The 21,244-nt window shown below is 43.5% G+C and overlaps 1 protein-coding gene across 2 annotated transcripts in view; it reads left to right on the top strand.

The window, feature by feature from the left end:
- Positions 1-3,846: 3,846 nt before the first annotated feature.
- MYLK (myosin light chain kinase) overlaps positions 3,847-21,244 on the top strand; it is a 220,059-nt gene continuing 202,661 nt past the window's right edge. Inside the window, exons 1-2 of one of the 2 annotated variants that reach the window (XM_076342985.1) lie at positions 4,010-4,030; positions 6,766-6,838. In XM_076342985.1, coding sequence (XP_076199100.1) covers positions 6,829-6,838 — 10 coding nt within the window. In that variant the 5' untranslated portion in view covers positions 4,010-4,030; positions 6,766-6,828. Of the gene's footprint in view, positions 4,031-6,765; positions 6,839-21,244 lie in introns of both variants that reach the window. The other variant, XM_076342984.1, reaches the window with a different exon arrangement.

Here is a 21,244-nt window from a genome sequence, read left to right as displayed (position 1 = left end):
TATGCAGCTCTGCTCCTTGTACTCCTAATCACCTGATAATCATCTGAACCCTATAGTTCAGCTTCAGTAACTCACTTTTCCAAACACTTCAGCTGGGTAACTTCATCCTTCATTTGTTTCCTGTGCCTTGCCCTACAGAAGCTATATAAGCTCTCTGAGGGTTTTGCTGGTTACAGACCGTGGCTTGTAAGCTACAAAAATCTAAATGTAGGTCAAGATGAGTTGAAATCTTTTAAACACAGCCAGCCGCTGTTTCCTAAACATGTCCCTGGAGCAGCTGCATGAAGGATGTTTACAATTAAAAAACCCCCTCAAGCAGCCAGTTAAGAATGCACAGGATTATTCTAGCCAGCAGCATTCATTAAATGTCATATCTGAACATTCATTATCTTGAGCTTGATCTATTTAGGATCAGCATCTAAAGAAGTGGCACTATTGACTTCCAGCATCCTAGAGGGCTCTTAGGACAAAGGCCCAACTAGAAGATAAATGGTCCTAGCAAGGACTCTGGGGAGAAACTATGACTGGACATGAAGTGTTATGTCATACTGGTTTCTACTAGGATGGGAGATCCCTTACTCCCCCCCCCCCTTCTTGATCTGACTTGTGCAATCAAAGAAACAGGAAAAAAGAGAAATATGTGAACTCTGCTGAGAATGAGTCAATCCCTTGAAACCCAGCAGGGGCACCGTCTGCTCTCCTTATGGAGCTCAGTGGCTTTCATCCCGATTCAAGTGTCTCCTACTCCTCCCTCTCAGCTGAAGGCAGATGTGGGTTCACTGGCAACACTGGGCCTTGTTCTTTGTGAGTGTTTAAGGCCTGAGCAATCATTTTAAATTGAAAGCAGAGATGGTGATGCTATTACAAGATTGTCTAGAGCAGCAATTCTCAACTGGTAAGACATGAGAACATTTACAAGAAAGGAGTTTCATGAAGTCTAGGCTAGAAATCAGCAAAGAAAAGCATAAGCATGATGCAGAGCAGCATCTTCTTGGAAAGAACACTTAAAAATGTTGAGAAGAAAACTCTTTCCCAAAAGGTGTTGCCAGTACAGACTTTGGTCAGCTGTGGCATGGAGAAGGTCAAAGCAAGCTCGTGCCAGGCTCTATGTAGCTATCTTAGGGTTTCATGTTCTTTCTGTAGTCTAATGCCAAATAAACATTAATCTGCAGAAGGAAAATGTTCATATAACAAGCATCTATCTTTTAACAGCTCATGTGCCAATGGGTATGTAGCTGTTGGATTCTGTGCGCGTGCACTGCCGTTTGAAATCAACTATAGACAGAGAGTCATGCACTTCAGCAGGGATCAGGGATGTATGTTCATTTGTTTTGGACTAAAGGGAAGCACATCTGTGCAGTGCAGAATATGCCACCACCATGCACTGAGGAGGAAAAAGCCTAGGAATAACAGCCTGGCTGCATGTAATTAGCATAGTGTGTATGTACAGTTGAATGCTAATGCTATGAATGGTGTTATCTGGCACCAGATTACCTGTGAAGTAAACTGGCTAATAGCTGTCTTTAAAATTTATTTGTACCAACTCATAGGTTTACTTTACTTTACAGATATTCTTAAAATTTCCCTGAAACTCCGTTGTGACTTCACAGAAAAGAAAATCTGAAGAGGGAGGTTTCACAGTCAGTGAGAACTGAGGTATTCAGAACCTCTGAAAATAAAGTCACTTTTCTTTAGGACTCCCATCTCGGTGATTCAGGTTAAAAAAAAAAAAAAAGTATCTTTTTTCAAAGTCCCAGAGGCTTTAAAACAGGAAAAGCATCTTGTGCTCCTAACAGATAGTCAAATCTAAGGGAATTAGGAGTACAAAAAGTATCATTACCAGCAGACAACTTCTTCTTGAAGAGGCAGCAGCAATTCCTCCTAGTTCACTCACTTCGTACTGCACCTGGAAGAGAAAGAGTCAAAAGGGAAGGCTACAACTTTTCATGGACTCATATTGGTAACTGCTCTCATCCTTTGCAGAGGCTTGTGCTCAGTAAGACAAACGATCTACCAGGAAAAGGCAGCATCTTGCACTGCCTCCTTGTACAGCCTACTCAGGTTGCAGGACACATCCTCTATCAATGGCTGAAAAATTCACCTCAGAATCAAAATGAAAAACATTGAGGTCTCTGCAAATATAAAACTCCTGACATTGCTGCAGCAAAGTACAGCTTTGCTGTGACTTGCTTATCTTGGCCATGTTTTTCTGAGTTGACTGCTGTTGAGTGGAAACAGTGAGGGGAGAGAAAGAATTAGTAGAGCCTGGACTGTGGTTTGCTCCATCACCCCTAGAGGTATTTTAGAGCCTGGTGAGGAGGCAAGTTCTCTGCAGCTTGTGCTTTTCCCTTTTCTCTAGGAGTTCAGAACCATGTTTTAAGACACCTAGCAGTAATTTGATTGCAGCACAGAAGAATGCAAAATGACAGACAGGAAAGGCTTTATCCATACAACCCGGGCTTTTGGTGTGTCTACCCCCATGTGTGTTTACAATATGGCTATAAATCCATTTCAGATAAAAAGTCAGTTGTTTGGGGTTTTTTAAACGTGTAAATAAAAACTTTTAAAAGTACTAGAGTAAAAAGGCTTTAAGTTTGCAATGTACCTGGATTTCCCTACCCCTCCCCTTCAGAGTCTCTAGTTCCACATTATAAAACAGCAGTTCTAAGGTCTTAGTATTGAAGAGGATTCCGTTTGTCCCCATCTCTCATTTGCTCTTCCTTCTACACTACTTTAGCACTTAACACAATTAACTGTAAACGGTTTATTAAACTAAATCCCCTGCCCCAGATTTGGATGTCCCTAGGCAGATGTGCCAGTGCACCAGCCCTAGCCAAGCTCTGGGGTGGGGTGGGGGAGGCAGAGGGCAGCCCCGAGTCCCCTGTGTGCCTGAGAGAGTGCCCCGTTGCTGGGATCGGGGTAGTGGGTGGCAGGGCTGCAGCTCCATACAGACCCCTACACTCTCCATACATATGCATATGCACACCCCTGTAAACACACCCCTTAGGCATCCTATCCAAGTCCCATACAGACCTTCACATACATCCTCTATGCACTTCCCCTATATGCAAGCCATACACTCACCCCAGAAAACATATATACATCCCATACATATTTCATGCACATCCTATGCAAGCCCATCAACACACCCTTCCATGCCTCCCCACACATGCACCCCATACACAGTCTACACCCCCTATATGCACCTTATATTGCCACCACGTCCCTACACACTCTTCTGTAAACATCTCATATAGCACCCATATGCACCCCTATACACTCCTCATCCACCCACACAGCTCTATACACTCCCCCGTACCTAGCCGCCCCACCAAGTGCGAGCCGTGCTCCACAGGTGCTGGGCCGGCTCGGGGTGGCCGGCCCCTCCCCACCGCCGCTCGCTGTGGCGGGCCCGGGGCTCCCCCCGGCCCCGCGGCCGCTGCCTAATAAGGCTCCGAGGCGGCCGCCAGCCCCCGCTGGCGGGGCAGGGAAGGAGTTAAAAGGAGCCGCGCCGGCCGCAGCGAGTATCGCCGCCGGGCACCGCTTCCCCCGCGGGCTCCGCGCTTCCCCCGCTCTCGGAGCGCGCGGGGCAGCGGCTGCGAGCCGAGCCGAGCGGCAGGTGGGCTGCGGCCGGAGGCGCCGGTCCGGGGCTGGGGGAGCTCAGCGGCGGGGTGGCTCCGGCAGCGCTCCCCGGACCCGCGGGGCTCTCCCTGCCGGCTGCGCCGCGGGGGCGGGCGCGGGTGGGGGTACCGGGGCATCCTCCGGAGAGGGAGGCGGAGTAGGCGGAGAAGGAGGAGGGAAACCTGCTTCTCCGGAGGGACGAGAAGCTCCGCTGGGCTGGCCCGCCGCGGCGCGGGCTGCGGGCACATGCCGGGCTTGGAGCATCGGAGCCGCGGGTTTCCTGCGGGTCTCTCAAGCCAGCTCCCATCCCTGCCCCTGCAAGAGCGTCAGCTGGGCTCCTGCAGGGAGAAGTGCTCACCTACGGCTCCCCTCCCAGACTGCATTAATCCGAGAGCAAGCAAACCTGCTAGTAAGTACTTGTCATCTTTTATGTGTGATTGGTTATAGTTTTATTGTTCTCTGTTGGCAGGTAGCAAAGGATTGTTAAGAACAAGCATTTATAGGCTAGGCTGTAACGATCGTCTCTTTGGCTCTCCCTTGGACTCCTGAGCCTTTCAAATATAAGGGTGCATATGTGGAGGCACGTGTAGAAATGTTCATTCACTGCACATCTACATCTTTCATGTTTCAGACAAAATGTATGTGGCTTGTTTTTTTTTTTAACTTCTGCTTTTCTCAGAGTAATTTGTACCATGTTGCACAATACACTTAGGGTCTCAGAGAAGGATAAATCCTGCTGACACCATTTAAACACGCTGCATAAGGATGGGGGAAGGAGATGAATGCTTAAAATCATTAACTTGGGGGGGGGGGAGGTGAAATCACTTCTCTGCGTGCTGCCTTCATGCTATGGAGCAATACGCTTTTTGGGATTCTTTGCCATTTAATCCTCTTTCCTGTATGTGCACATCTGGACTCTGGCCTGGCACCGCTCCCTGCACTCAGACTGGAAGGGAGTGGCATGGCAGACTAGCAGGGCCTGGAGACCAGGGAAGAAAAGACAGAGAATCCTTCCCTTCTCTTACAGTTTAAAGATAGTTTTTAGCCCCAGACTTCTGCAGAGTAAATCCATAGGAATACTTCTCCCAGAGTCAGGAAGCAGAATCAAAATTGTTTTGAAGCCTAGATTATGCTCTCTACAAAGGGAACGGCTGAGAGGGTAAGTGCAAATACCTGGTTCCACGCACCCTACTTCTGAGGGTTTCCAAGCATTGAACCCTATGGAGGGTGAGCATGGAGTTACGTGACATGCAGAAGGCATGTTCCCCACTAAGACTCTCTAAAATGATGCCACCTCTTAGTGGAGTGCTGGAAATACCATTTCTGTCAGTGAAGCTGTAAGGGAAGGAGTAATTCCTCTCACATTTTAAATCCCAAACAGAACAACTATCTCCCTCCCCCTACTTCCTGCACACATGTCTTTATTTTTTTTCCTAATGACTTGCATTATTATTTGCCACATATGGTATGTGTCTTCCTGTGCAATTTTATATTTGCTGAGATGTTCCTGGAACTATGCTCTAAGAGTGCATTTTAGGAGCCTTCTGTTTTTAAACCAGAATTATATTTACTAATAACTGTTAGATGGCATGAATAGTTACTTTTCATCTGGCACATATCCACAGTATTTTCTGTTTCCTCAAATGATACTATTCTTCTGTAGCTAGTCACTACGTGCACTGTAGTTTGTAACATAGTGCTCACTATAACACATTTCTGTAATATACCTATGTTACGCTCGTCTTTAGCATTTTGCATTCTAACCCTACAGGACAAGTGTTTTAACTCCAGGAGTAAGTGGAGTGACTTTGTCGGTCGTAGTAGGAGAATATTTGCCACCAGAGGACCAGCCACTAGAAGGACAGGCAGCACGTCCTGTGCTGGTGTGCGATATATTAATGGTATTTAACCTTTTTAGAGAGACGTGAGCAGAAAGAAAATGCCTGGTTTAATACACATCACAGCTAGGATTTTATATAAATGTGTGAGGCTTACACTAGTTAATATCACTGACCCAATTTTATTGGTCTTGTAGCGAAATCTTACAAGGTCTGCTGCAAAGAAAGTTAGAAATCTGGTATTTTGCTGTTGCAAGCATCTCTCCATAGCTTTAGTTGCCTTGCTACGTGGTGCAAAGGAAGATGAAGGAAAAAGTTTTGTTGGTTTGCTTGTATAATGCTGAAAGGGAATTTATAAAGTTTGAAATAAGCAGTGATTACATATTGTCATTGGCTTAAGTTAAATGTAAGAGATGCATGATTTTTCACCAGTTTTTGGTCTGTTTTGTGTTCTCCCTTACTCCTTTAAGATCATTAGGACTTTCTCTGGGCGATGATCCTATTTTTACAGTCAATCAAAATCCATACCAATATCTTTACACAGGCCAAATACACTGTATTAGAAAGACTATAAACCAACAGCTACAAATTACTTTCAGAGCCCTCCTAAAACAAAATGCAGATGTAAATAGAGTTCAGAACTGCTCCAAATGCTGTGCCTTAAAGTTGCGGATGTCTAAATCCAGAAAGCGTGCTCAGAAGCTCTGTTTGAGAGCCATGTAGGGAGATGGTTGAAGTTTTTGGTTAGGCTCTGGAGAACTGGGAGCCAGAGTCTGTGGCTGGTGGACTCTTCTAGGTAGTTTGGGTTCAGGCCTGAGCATGGGCTGGAAGGGCTCCTGGACTGTTTCATCCTGTTTTTGCAGAAAGACCCATCTCCTCTCCTTCATAAACTTGTCAAGTTCGTACTAAAACATGCTGCAGTTGTTTGCTTTTGCTGTGTTTAGAGCGGTACTCAATAGCTTTTCCAAACTTTACTCCACAGATACGAGTTAGGAGGTAACAAAGATAATTCCTCCATCCCCCCTCTTGGCTGGTTAATACCCTCTTCCCTCTTTGACGCTAAATTATTCATTTTTAACCTCCCATTGGAAAGTGGGATGTCCTTTCTCTCATTGCTCTAGAAATGTGTTGCTACACCTGTTGCAGTAGACTCTTTAAAAACTTTTTCTGAGCCTGAATGACCACAGTGGCATCCACTGTTCCAGACAGGATCTTAGCAAGCCTTGTACAGCTGTCTTCATCCCCTTCCCTGATGGAAATGCTTCCGCGATGTACATTGGGATTACATATGCTGTTTGTATTTCAGCACTGCGTGCAGAGAAGATATGATTAATCTATAGTGCTGAAAAGGATTCATTAGTGAAGCCAGATGGATCCAGGTAGGATGGACTCTGGACTTTTTTTAAAGTTATCACGGCTTTAAATGTCATCTATGCTGTCTGTTATTACAGTATGGGTTTTGCTAAAATCTGGGTCTTTCCTGAGCAATTGTAAAGGGTCTGTTGAATGTGCTACAGCAAGGTCTGTCTCTAATAATGTCTTCATTAAGCCTCTCTACAAACAGAAGAGTATACTAATTGCCAGACTAACATGTCATTTGGCTCCGTGAACAAGCTACTGAATGCTAACTTATAAATGGAAACTTACTATCATTTGCAACCTGCTACATGAAAGAAATACCAAAATGAAATGAAAATACGTTTGTACCTCTCTTGTTGCTGTTGCTATTAAAGCCGATATAGAATTCCAGTTTAATTTTCCTGGGAATCTTGACTAATTCCATAAACTTTTTTTGCCTCTGAAGTTTCAGCAGCTGCTCCCTATATAAAAGCTAGAAATAACTGGTTCTCCTTTAGTAGGAATGAAAGGAGAATTGAGCTCTATAGAAATGAGGAGATTAGAGCTCCATGAGGCATATACCCATTTAATGCTGCTGGAAACCAAACCCGCTCCAATAACCTTAACTCTCACTTCTGGTGAGCAGAAATTCTAGGGGGAAAAAAAATTCCCTCAGTGACTTATTAACAAAGGCTTTTCAGGTTTACTGGGATTTATCATGTGAGCCTAATCTACCTTTTGTTCATCCAGTTGGCAGGCTTTAAGGTTTAAAAGGGTCTGCAGAAACTCCTCCCCCAAACTCCTTATTTAATTAAAGAGGCTTGGTGCATTATTTACCTTTGAGTCTTCCATTTATGTGGGAACAATGAGTTGGGGTTAACATATTGTAAAATATTTGTGAATGCTGCATTATTAGCAGAGACAGGGAAAAGAAACAGCAACTCTGGCTATACCTTCAAATTTACACTGACCTATATGGGTTCACTCAGAATGTCTGGAAGTGAGGCCACTCCTACATAAATACTAAAGTATAAATACAGGTGTGTAACTACAACAAATTTCCCTGCCTCTGTAGGTGGTTAAAGAGCCTGGATGCGAGTCAGTCTTCATTTGCTTCTATTGGAGCTCTCAAGAGTCATCGGATGTGCAGATCAGGCCTTGCACATACTGATGTTTTACATGTTTTCCTTCGGTAGTTCAGCAAAGAGACTGGTAGCTGTAGTTCTCTCACTGGTTTCCCCTAGTTTCTTCTCCTCCCCCCAGGCCATTCATTGCTGTAGCTGTGAGCATCAAGTTGCACATAAAACGACTTCTGAGAGAGCAATGCGATGCAGCTCTTACCAAAGGCAATTAAGTGCTTAGGCTTACAGTGTGCTTTACAAAGTGTGTTCTTGCTGAATCCCTTTCCTCTTCTGCTGCTTGCTGTTACAAAGCAGTTTCTTGGCACTTACCTTTGTTATAACAAGTGTGAGCATTGCTAAACTTCACTACAGTGTGTCAGCTCTCTAAATAAGTCGAGCAAGCTGCAGTGTCTTATGTTTTGAGGACAGTCTTGCTGGTGATTCTTCAGTAAGAGTCAGCTTGACCCTCATCACCTCTGCTGTAATTGGAGTAAATTCACTCACTTGCCAAAAACATGGCCAGCTGATGGCATATTAATTATTTAAACTGAAGTGCTGGTTTGTATGCACAGGATTCTTGGTGCCAAAGGTGTTTTTAGGGCTTGTGATGCAGCTGATGTGCCATAGGATACAGAATTGTCACCGACGGACGTTTTCAGTTATTTTCTTCATGAAGAAAGGATTAAAACAGACCATACATTCTGTCTGAAAGTAGAAGATATAACCTGTGGGAGAAGTAAGAGATGCTCTAGTTGCCAGTCACGTGCATCACTTGCTGTTTCTTCTTGTGAAATGTGATAAATTGCTGAGAGTCCACAGGTGGTCTGAAGCTGCAGACCTCCTGGCTGAGGAGAGTGAGTGATGGCGTGTGCTGTTTTACACACCCACTGCCGTTTATTTCTAATTGTTGCACAGCAGGTTAAGACCATCGCTCTGAGTTGTCTTTTTACTGCTGCTTCTGTTATTCTTCAGCTGTCTTGTGATCTGGGGTATTTGCAGAGTGACAAGATGATATCTGAATGGAAAGATGTGTCCAAAATGATACTGGAACTGTGTAGTGAAGGATAATCTGACCACCAAGCCTGTAGTTTCATCCCAAGACCTTTTATATACTGTCTAAACCAGTGTAATCCAGCTTTCAGTGGGAAATGCTGCGAAGTAGCAAAAATCACTATCCTGATTGTTAACCTCAGCAAAACATTAAGGGATGAGTGGGTAATGGGGAGACCAAGGACTGAGTTGCAAATACTCTTACGATGAGGATCAGGATTTGAGTGGCTGGAGAGACACAGTGGTACTTGGTCTGGCATAGACACTCTGAGATGTTCCAAATAATGAAAGGATCCCTGTTTTGTGAGTTAGCTGTTCTTATCTGCCTGGAAGTATTGCAAGTTTCCTGTTTGCTTCTAAGGCCTGTAAGAGTTGTGTTTTGCAGGCAGCATGAGTCAAAGGAACTACAGCTACCAGCTCTTAGTTCTGATCAGGACATTGTTGCATTTGATTTCAAGGTGATGTTGTTTTCTTAAGTGCTATAAACTGATGAATACTCATGGTGCAAAACGATAGGTGAGACAGGGATGTGAGATTTTCCATATCTACTAAGTGACAGTCACAATTTCATTTACTGTGTAAATGTGCAGTGCAAATAATAACAAGGATGCCTGCTTTAATACCCCATTATAAAATGTACATAGTTGTGTAAGCATATTTTCTGCAGTGTTAACTCTTATGAAGTTGATTGTCTCTTAATGGAATAAATACATCATTACATTAATTCCTTGTAATGATGCAAGCAGTTTGTTAAATACTGAAGTAAAGGCTTTTTTTCATTCTCGTCTTTTATGTCCTATATTTGGAATCAGTGCCATCTAAAAAAACCAACAACAACAAAAAAAACAACCAAACAAAAAAACCCAACAAAAAATCACTGACCATCTCTCCTGAACAAGGATTAACAGTCTGACTAGGTAAAGAAAAAGTGCGAGGGCATGTTCTGTAAGAAGCACTCACAAAATCTAGGTCAGGGAACGGCTGTGTGTATGGTCTTACACTGTTGATTATATCAAAAGGAAAGTTACAAAACAGAAGCAATAAGCAGGCTGTGTTTAAAATACACAGGAAAGAGAAATTTGTCAGAAATGGCCTGCTTTACTCAGGTTATTTACCTTAGATCTTTTGCGATCATAAGCTTTGCTTTCCTTTGGTGGAAGAAGAGGAAGGTATTAAGTCACTGCCTCATGTCTGAAAGTGTTACTAGCTCTCCACATCGCTAGTTCAAGTCCAGCCTAGTTTTGGAGGTGAGAAACCTTTCCTGTTTTGTGCAGCGTAAGCTTACTCCAGTGCTGTTGTGGGTTAGATGGTGGGATCTGCCTGTACACATGCTGCTGCTGTTTAGGCGCTGACATTCTGCCTGTGGTGGCCTCAGGGGGTGTAGCTCAGGCAGAGCCTGTGAGACCGTTGCAGAGGGAGCCCTGGCTTTGAAATGTAACAGCTGGTGTATGGGTGTCTCACCCCAAACATCAGAGCAGTGCAATTCCTCTGACCTCTACAGAGTTGCAGCATTCATGGTTTTCAGTAATGTGGGAGCGAAACTGGGCCTATATTCTTTTAACTGGTCTATTTAGCAGCTCTTTTCCATATGCAGTCTCCATGCCAGTGACAGGAGCTTCCTGGAACTGACAGGAGACACAAAAGACCCTCTTCTCTAAATCACTGGACCTTAAGAATATTGAAAGGATGTTACAACAGGCCTCATAATACACCATTGTCAGCCTCTCTCTGAAGATGCCTGCAGTGGTATCATACCTCTAAGCTTTCCAGAGGGGGTGTGATGACCCCACATGGAAGAAAATAGAAGAGTAATGGTTTGGGTGGCTGTGAGGAATTTTATGGTACTACTTCCCCTGGCTGTAACTTGAAACCAGCTGGAGGTATTTAGTGCTGACTGAACTCGTATCAGTAAGAGGCAAGCAAATATCTGAGCATGTATCATGCAGGTTTTTTTAGGAAGAGATCCTGGCTTGTGTGTCTATGCATGTCTGGGTGCATCTTTCTCACGGACAGGGGAGTGGTGAAAGAAGGTTTGTTTCATTGTCTTCATTTCCCTTTCTTCTTCCTATTTATTTTCCTGTTCCTCCACAGTACAGCAGTTTTTCATGTTGCTATGAAAATGTCCATGCTTGTGAGTGGAGTGAACACATTTGAATGGAAGAGGCTGCTGGTTTTTTTGTGAGTGGAGTGAACACATTTGAATGGAAGAGGCTGCTGGTTTTTGAAGTCTGAACTTCAGCATTCCCAGGGGAGTTGCAGAGTTTGCATTCTGTGCTTCCTTCAGCCCTGATTAGGGATGTTCCTTAGCAGCATGTGGTACTCTTGCAGGAGAGTTTGTGGCAAGCTACCTCTGTGTTACTGGCAAAACAGGCTTGAGTCAGAGAATTAAATTTTTTATTATTTTATTGGCAATCAATACAAACTTCTGATCACTGACTCAGATACTGAGGAACAAGACTACCACAAACAATTATGAAGTCGCTTACATAAATACTTATTTGGCCCCTTCCCTCGTAGTCTCTGCTTGCTGCACGCTCGCTGCAGGTTACAGAATCTCAGCAGTGCTGAGGCAGGCTGTCCCTCGGGGGTGTCCCTGCCCCCTTTGCCATGGAGGACCCCACAGTTTGTCTCCAGCCCTCAGCTGCTGCCATTATATCTCCTTAACACCTTGTGTCCAGGCGCTTCTCTGGCTGATGGATGTTTTGGCACGATGGTGGGGCTCTGGCGTGTGGTGGTTTTCCCTGCTGGGGCTCCCTCAGTGGCAGAGCCAGTGGGAACCAGATGGGACCAGCTGGGGGCAGCTCACAGCCTCCTGACAGGCCGCCCTGCTGTGCGACCTGTCACTCACAGCAGTTACAATGTCGTTATGTGAGAGATGTGAACAAAGGTGTGGCTGTGGGATGGTGGTGAGTATTCATGAGGGAATCCTCTCGCGCTGAGGGGCAGGTGAGGAGGCAGGAGCTATGCCATACACTGCAGACATGGCTGGCCTGAACGCCTACCAGGCAGGCTCAAAAGCACTCACTCCATTTTGCCTCAGCCCTGACCTGTGGGACCAAAGCTTTGTTGCAACTGATGGGGAATTTTGCTCAAGTTGGATGCTTATGTCAACCTGAACATAAGTACTGGGCTACTTACTGATGAATTAAGCACATCTCATGCAGAGTAAAAGTCAGTGTGGCTGTTTAAAAGGCTGTTTTATATGGGTTTTCTTCAAATCATAGAATCATTGAGGTTGGAAAAGACCTCTAAGATCGAGTCCAACCGTCAACCCAACACCACTACCCACTAAACCATGTCCCTAAGCGCCTCATCTACTCGTCTTTTAAATACCTCCAGGGATGGGGACTCCACCACTTCCCTGGGCAGCCTGTTCCAATGTTTAACCACTCTTTCAGTAAAGACATTTTCCCTCACATCCAATCTAAACCTCCCCTGGCGCAACTTGAGGCCATTTCCTCTCATCCTATCGCTTGTTACTTGGGAGAAGAGACCAACACCCACCTCGCTACAACCTCCTTTCAGGGAGTTGTAGAGAGCGATGAGGTCTCCCCTGAGCCTCCTTTTCTCCAGGCTAAACAACCCCAGTTCCCTCAGCTGCTCCTCATAAGACTTGTTCTCCAGACCCCTCACCAGCCTCGTTGCCCTTCTCTGGACACGCTCCAGCACCTCAACGTCCTTCCTGTAGTGAGGGGCCCAAAACTGAACACAGTATTCGAGGTGCGGCCTCACCAGTGCCGAGTACAGGGGCACAATCACTTCCCTACTCCTGCTGGCCACACTATTGCTGATACAGGCCAGGATGCCATTGGCCTTCTTGGCCACCTGGGCACACTGCCGGCTCATGTTCAGCCAGCTGACGACCAACACCCCCAGGTCCTTTTCCGACAGGCAGCTTTCCAGCCACTCTTCCCCAAGCCTGTAGCGCTGCATGGGGTTGTTGTGGCCAAAGTGCAGGACCCGGCACTTGGCCTTGTTGAACCTCATCCAGTTGGCCTCGGCCCATCGATCCAGCCTGTCCAGGTCCCTCTGCAGAGCCTTCCTACCCTCGAGCAGATCAACACTCCCACCCAACTTGGTGTCGTCTGCAAACTTACTGAGGGAGCACTCGATCCCCTCATCCAGGTCATCGATAAAGATATTGAACAAGACCGGCCCCAAAACTGAGCCCTGGGGAACACCGCTCGTGACCGGCCGCCAACTGGATTGAACTCCATTCACCACAACTCTCTGGGCCCGGCCGTCCAGCCAGTTTTTGACCCAGCGCAGAGTACACCTGTCTAAGCCGTGAGCCGCCAGCTTCTCTAGGAGAATGCTGTGGGAGACGGTGTCAAAGGCCTTGCTGAAGTCCAGGTAGACCACATCCACAGCCTTTCCCTCGTCCACTAGGCGGGTCACCTGGTCATAGAAGGAGATCAGGTTGGTCAAGCAGGACCTGCCTTTCATGAACCCGTGCTGGCTGGGCCTGATGCCCTGGTTGTCCCGCACATGCCTTGTGAGCGCCCTCAAGATGAACCGCTCCATAATCTTCCCCGGCACCGAGGTCAGGCTGACAGGCCTGTAGTTCCCCGGATCCTCCTTCCGGCCCTTCTTGTAGATGGGCGTCATGTTGGCAAGCCTCCAGTCGTCCGGGACCTCCCCCGTTAACCAGGACTGCTGATAAATGATGGAGAGTGGCTTGGCGAGCACCTCTGCCAGCTCCCTCGGCACTCTCGGGTGGATCCCATCCAGCCCCATAGACTTTTGAGCGTCCAGGTGGCGTAGCAGGTCATTGACTGCTTCCTCTTGGATTATGGGGGGTTCATCATCCAATGCTTCTAAACTTAGTCAGCAGAAGTATTTCTCCTTCATTTTACCTGAAATTATGCCATTATCTAGTTCATCTCTGACTAAAAAAGTATTTAGTTCTCATTCAATCTATTTAGCTCTTCTTTGATATGAAACTCAAAGTTATATTCTTTCTCCAAGGTATTTCCAAGCTATAGCTGTGGATGTTGAGGTATGGAGACCAAATCGGTAGTCCTGGTTAGCCTGAACGGAAGTGGGGGCTCGTTTCCTGGCTGGACCACGGTGACATCCAGAAAATGAGTGTCGTAGTTTAACCCCAGCTGGCAACTAAGCACCACACAGCGGCTTGCTCACTCCCCCCTGGTGGGATGGGGGAGAGAATCAGAAGGGTAAAAGTGAGAAAGCTCGTGTGTTGAGATAAAGACAGTTTAATAGGTAAAGCAAAGCAAAACAAGGAATTCTTTCACTGCTTCCCATCGACAGGCAGGTGTTCAGCCATCTCCAGGAAAGCAGGGCTCCATCACGTGTAATGGTTACTTGGGAAGACAAATGCTGTCACTCCGAACATCCCCCCCCCCCCCTTCCTTCTTCTTCCCCCAGCTTTATATGCTGAGCATGACGTCATATGGTGTGGAATAACCCTCTGGTCAGTCGGGGTCAGCTGTCCCGGCTGTGTCCCCTCCCAACTTCTTATGCCCCCCTAGCCTACTCGCTGGTGGGGTGGGATGAGAAGCAGAAAAGTCCTTGACTCTGTGTCAGCACTGCTCAGCAACAACTAAAACATCCCTCTGTTATCAACACCGCTCCCAGCACAAATCCAAAACATAGCCCCATACTAGTTACTATGAAGAAAATTAACTCTATCCCAGCCAAAACCAGCACAATGAGGTTGCAAAAGTTAACGAGTTGCATGGCATCTCAACAGCAAGGACAAAGTCAGAGATGTTCAAATTGTTTTCCAGGTAAAGTAGTGTGGACCTTACTCCTTTCTCCACATGCATGATCTTGACCTTAGACTTAATGTAGTATCCTCTAACTGCAAACTCTTTACCACTTTATCCTTTTTGCTTTGTCTGAGATGGTAGAAGTAAACATAAATGTGTAAATACGTTTTAGTACTTGACGTCATATTGCTTGGGTTTTTTTTTTATTATATTGTACTTTGCTTGACAACTAAGGTAACCTGCTTTGAACTTGCTGTGATTGTTCATCAGTGCGTGAGCACTGTGCAGGATCCTGTATGTGTGACGGGTACCTATATATTACATTAGCAATGTATGGTTGTTGATATTGGTGTAGGGAACTGTAGAAATAGCTTACTTCTCACCAAATTAAGGAAGAGAAAAACGCATTGTGTTTCATGTCTGTTCATGCCTGTTAGTGTTCCGTGGTGAATGGGATTCACTATATAGCTCTCCAGTGCTAGTTCCTTTCTAGCTGGTTTTGTTACCAGCATAAGGTTTTGGGACAGACTGTGTCAAGAGCAGGCATAAGAGTTAACTTCGATCTGTGTAGCATAGAAATTTTTTCCCTAAGAACCAAACAAAAATATTTTCTTTTAAAGCTGTAAGAGTTACAAGATAATGAAGTAAATTGAACCTCAAAACAAAGGATTTATTGTCTTGAAGACAAACTCGCTGTAATTGCACTTCTTCTGAAGTATTTTTTTTCTTCTGTCCAAGCTTATATTTACTTACAAGACAGGAAATACAGCTTTGCTGATTAAATTTTTTTGATATATAAATAACTTACTGTCTTCAAAGACGGTGTTCATTTAAAAAATGCTTCTAAAATGAAACTTTATGATGAATTTAAAATTAAATTAAAATCTTGGTTTATCTGGGTTGGTAGAATAATTACTTATGGATGTCTGTACTGTCTTTACAGATGTAAAAGGTGTTTTCAGGGGGATGGGTGTTAAAAGAAAAGCTCTGGCACCTGTAGCTGGTCTGAATTGTTTTATTTCCTGTTCTTTGCTGTTCATATCTGTCCCTGTCCCACTCCCACCCCTGCCATGAGAGGTAATGAATATGTTTGCTTTCTATCAGCTAGCTCCTTTGCTGGGGTTAGAGTGCAGATAAAATAACAAAATTAATCCAGAAGCTGCACAGGAGGAAGAATACCAGCCATGTGTATATTTTATTTTACTGCATTGTTTATGGATAATTATCATTAGATACTAAGAGACAGTGGTCAGCATGTTGGTAGAAAGCAGATCTCTAAAACAATATTCCTGTATTAAACCATGCAATGAATTCTAGTCTGGTTGTCATAGTGGCAGGAGGTCCTTTTCTGAAGCCCTGATGAATCTTGGTCATCGTATATCCTCAGGAAGTGGTGCGATGTGTGGGAATGCTGAGTCTACCTAAAAAAGGAATAACATTAAAACTGCCTCAGCGTTCCAGTTAGCCCAGCATTGTGTCTGACAAGTTAACAGAAGATTCTTCAACAGCTGTTTTTTGAGACTGACTTCTCTCCCTACGTCTCCAGTTTCCACAGCTCTTACGTTAAGAATATTAGAGGGTACATACCCATTTAGTCCTTTAAGTGTCCATTTATGGACCTGTTGTCCAAGAGTTTGTTTAATCCCTTTTTGAACCCATGGATATCCTTTGCCATCACAGCCTCGTGTGACAGCAAGTTCCAGAAACTTGTAACCTGCTGGGTAAACAAGTATTTTCTGTTTAAATGGGTTTATTGCTAGTTTCAGTGAGTACCGCCTTGTCCTAGTGTTGTAGGATTTGGCAAATCACAGCTCTGCGTTTAGCAGCTCATGGGTTTTTTGTTATACCTGTATCCACCCTCAGCCGCCTTCTTTCCAAGCTGAGGAGTCCCAGCCTTTTTAGTCTCTCCATGTAAAGTATCTGCTCCATTTCCATTTGGTTGCCCTTTTCTGCACCCCTCTAAATATTACTATGTCCTTCTTGGTATGTGGAGAGCAGAGAACAATACTCAAGTTGTGGGAGTGCTCAGGCTGTGTGAAGTGGCAGAAATGCTCTGGCTTGCTCTCTTTCTGATGATGCCCTGTATTTTGCTGGCTTTTTTGACTGCTGCTGAACACTGAGCCAATGACTTTAGAGAACTGTCAAGGATGGCTCCAGCTTCTGAGTAGGAACAGTTAGAGCTGGTATTGCCTAGGTGAATTACTTGAAATTTATCTACTCTAAAGCCTACCTGCCAACTTTTTTTCACAGTTAGTTTTGTCATTGATGAACATGCTGAGTAACACCAGTCCCAGCACTGATCCTAGGGACTGCGCTGCTGATTCCTCTCCATCTTAAAGTGTCTGTTAAGCTTTATCCTTCGCTTTCTTGTTCTTTCTTATGTGCTCACTCTTACTGTGAATGAAGTCGGACTTGACAGAGTGTGGTTCCCAGATTCCCCTACACAGCCTTCTGTAGCTGGGAGTTACACAGGCAGGATCTGCGAGTCTTTCTGTACAGAGGCTCTCTATAATGCTGGCTTACACACCTTGGCTAGTGGTTCTGCAAATTCACATTTGAGTTTCTTCAGAGCTTGTATGAACATTGTTCTGTCCCAGTGATTTATTAACATCTAACTTCCTTGTTTGGTCTAGTATTTCCTGAATTTACTTCAGATTGATCTGGCTCCTCTGCCCGATTTGCAACAAAGAGCATAATGGGTGTGGAGATCTCCCCAAAGATTTCAGCAGTAAAAACTGATGTAAAGAATTCACTGAGCTTCTCTGCTACAGCTTTATCATCCCCACCTGCCCCTTTTACACCTTTTGTCATCCAGCAGTTCGACCGCTTTCCTAGCTGGCTTCCTGTTGTTGATGTATTTAAAGAGCTGTTTACTAGCAGGCACTTTTTGGATTGTCTTTTAGCCCTCTTAATTTCCTGCTTACATTTGACTTGCCATGTTTTATGGGCTTCCCGGTCTTTAGTTAAGCAATCCATTTTCTAAGAGCTGACCTATGGCCTGCAATACTCTCCTAACTCTCCCTGAGGCTTCTTGCATTTTGAACTGCTCCTTTTTAGTGTCCTCTTTCTTTCTTGCCACATCCTTATATAGTTCCCTTTCTTAAAATTGAATATCTGTACACTGGTTTTGTTTGGTGACCCTTAGTATTGTGCCATTCTTTGTTACCTAACAGGTAGCCTTTATAGCTTTCTCTGTTTTGGATTGTAGCCTATACTTAGAAGTCTCTTTTTCCACTGGAGAACTGTATATGGATCTAGAATAACGACTGATGCTATATTGTCCATTTCTTTTCCACGTGGGCAAATACTAAGTATTTCTGAATGTCCTCATGTGTTGTTGATATATGGCAGCTATTAGTATTGCAATACTCTGTGGAAGCCATTTAAGAGGCACAAGCTGGGCATGAAGCTGTTCTGGGTGCTAATGGAGCTACATGTGTTACCTTTTGCATACACACAGTATATGCAGAGATGATTAAAACTTTGCACTTATACATATTCTAGCCCAGGATTTCATAAAATTCAAAACCCCTGCACTTAAAACATCCAGGAAGAAGATAGCCTTGCTTTTCCAGTTTTGCAGACATGGAAAAAACCTGAAGGAGAATACTCTGTGGTTATATGAGAGGTCTATGTGGACATGTTTACAAGAGCTGAAGTGTGTTTATATTCGTTTCTGTGCAGTTACAGGAAGATTGTCCTTCTTCCATAAAGCATGTGCATGCATTTGAAGGAGCAGTACAGAAGTTTATTCTCTACAAATGCACTTTGAAGAGCTGCTTTTACAGATGCAATCCAGCATTGAAACAAGATATGTGAACAAGTTATTGTTGATTAATATTGCTTAGCTAGTTGAAGCTAGTATTAACCGATAACACTTAGATAGCTGAATAAACCTAGTACTGTGTTCTCTTTGCACTATATCAGTAAAGTCACATATATTCTTTTTACTAGGAGCACAGGACTGGAGCATTTGTGGGTTTTTTTTCCTGGGCCACATGCAGTCCCCTGCTATAGCAGTCACCTTGCATTCTGTAAATAGAAACACCTAAATTTGCAAAGCTCGTCTGTTTAAGCCTTTACTTAATCTGTGAGTGCTGAACCAATCTTGCTTCAAATCTAGCTATGTGTCTGTGCTTTGAAGGTCTTGGATTTAAGCCTACTACATATCTGCCTGGACCAGAAAGCTGTTGGAAATGTACACGTTGTCTCTGTGTGATGACTTTGCTGATGAGTTGCAGGAGTTCCCCATCATGTGAGAAGCTAAATAACGAAGTAGAATTGTATACTTTAAAATTTACTGGGAAAAAAAAAAAAGAAAGTGAAATTGTCCAGAGCAATTTCTTCATCAAAGCTGACTGGAATAACATCTGTGGTGAAAACCTGTACCTCATCATTTCGTTGTAACACGTGCAAGGGAAATGATGTTAAGTGAAACAGTTGTGTGTCACAAAGAGGAACTGCACTTCACGATACGGAAGACTTCTTACAGTCCTGTGTCTGACTAATTTGTTCTTTTGAGTGATTTCAAATGAAATCACTCAATGATTTGTCAGGATCTTTTGTGATCATTGGCTTCTGTGGAGGTATTTAGCTATGGAATTGTTCTCAGTGCCAGGCTTCAGAAGGATTTTGCTTGTTATCTAGATATCATTTTCTACTTTACAGTTAGACTGGTAGGTTTATGTAGCTACTTCAGCCAGACTTCACTTGTCTGATATTTAGGTATCGATAATTTCAACAACATATTAATTTTATGTTTTTCTAACTGTAAAATACATGCATTAATGTGAATTATTTGCAGGATTTCTACAGAATGTTTTTCAAATGGTATGGTCAAATACATAGTTCTTACTACTTTCATCACTAGGTTTCAAAACACTTTACAAAGAAGTATCGGGGGAAAGGAGTTTGGAAGGACTTCTGTAAGTCCTGAAAAAAGGTAAGCAAGGTGAATCTTCTGATTCCACGTCTGAATGCAAAGTTGTCTTATTCTAACTAAAATCAATTTAGGAGTTCACTGAATAAAACTTGTGAGTGAATACACTTGCATTATCTATAATGTAGGCTTAGTCTAGATTTAGCTTGATGTACTGGAAAAGAAACAAACAAACAGGAAAGTCACTTATAAATGCAAGTGTACCCACAAGAATGTTTAGGTATTATCAAATATTTAAGTTCTTACCTTTAAACTGCATGCTTCATATGCAGAATTTCTAGAGCTCATTGGAGAGTTATTTTTGGGTGAATTTTTTAGCCCAATTCTCTGTGAGTCTCTAATGTAAGATTTTGCCCTGTACTTGCATTAATATTAGTTCTGTTGGCTCAGCTCGATTAATTAGCTCAAAAATATGTAATTAATTTAGTGGTAAGCCAAAATACTAATTTCTTCCACAATGAGAGACTCAATGTAAAAACAGTTTTCAGAGGTTAACTGTGACTTCTTATTATCCATAGCTATTCTGCCCCATCTGCAAAACAAGACGACTTTTAGATGCTTAGAAACTGGACATGAAGCTATTACTAGCTGCCTCTGGAATTTTGTAGCCTGAAAAATAAATAAATAAGATCAAAAATCACCCTTTAAACTTATTACATGGACTCCCTGTACCTTGCTGCTTCCAGATGACATTTATTCACTCTTTTCCATCTTCAAATGAGAGAACCTGAACATGCTTTGTAGGAAAACTGCTCTGTAAAGTTTCCAGGCTTACAGGAGACAGAAAGACTTCTGGAAACTAAAAAAATGAGCTTACTAGAAAAATAAAAAGCTTTGAACTCTTTGGCAAATATTGAATCTCAACTTGTGAAAACAAAATCTGAGTTTAGGTTCATTGTCAGGACTTGATGCTGTTATTTTGAACAGTTCTGGTTAACTTAAATTCAGAACAGGGGCTGACTGCTCTCTTTTGTATTATGGAGTTACGCAGTACAACAATTAACTTTGAGTTGTGTTACGCCAGCTGCTGTGCAAACACTGAGGAAGACCTTGTCACTGCCCCCAAAGAGTTTTGTCCAAGCTAATGAACAGCTGCTTACTTCCAGTGCAGCGATTTATATATATATATATTTTTTTTTTTCATGGAGAGCTGTACTGAACTGATAAAACTGAATAGTTGTGATTTTTTTTTTTTTTAATCTAGGGGGATTTGCTGTGCTTCTGCTTTTACTCCCTGCTTTTCAGAAGTGTGTGTCTTTTCATTCGTCTTATAACATACTCAATAACTTGTGTTGTTAAAACATATCTCCTAGAAAACCACCTGTTTTTTCATTTGAGAAAGAAAGGTAGACCAAAATCGTATGCAACACTTTTTTTTTTTTCTGATTTGTTACCTTTTCTCATGCTTTAGAAGAAAGGCGCTCTAAAATTTAGATTTAGGTTTAGATTAGCTTCGGTTTCCAGCCCCTGGGTTTTCGTATGTCTTTCTCTGAGATAACTTCAGCATCTGGTACTGCTAGTCTCCCTCTGAAAGTACTTCTGCTCTGTGTGATAAGAAACCTTGTAACCATCTTAAACTGAACTTTGTATGTTTTTTGGCTACAA

The sequence above is a fragment of the Aptenodytes patagonicus genome, chromosome 6, assembly GCF_965638725.1.
Source record: "Aptenodytes patagonicus chromosome 6, bAptPat1.pri.cur, whole genome shotgun sequence".
NCBI classification, from domain to species: Eukaryota; Metazoa; Chordata; class Aves; order Sphenisciformes; family Spheniscidae; genus Aptenodytes; species Aptenodytes patagonicus.
Note: the sequence above shows the minus strand (reverse complement) of the source record. Positions and strands in the feature narration are given on the sequence as shown.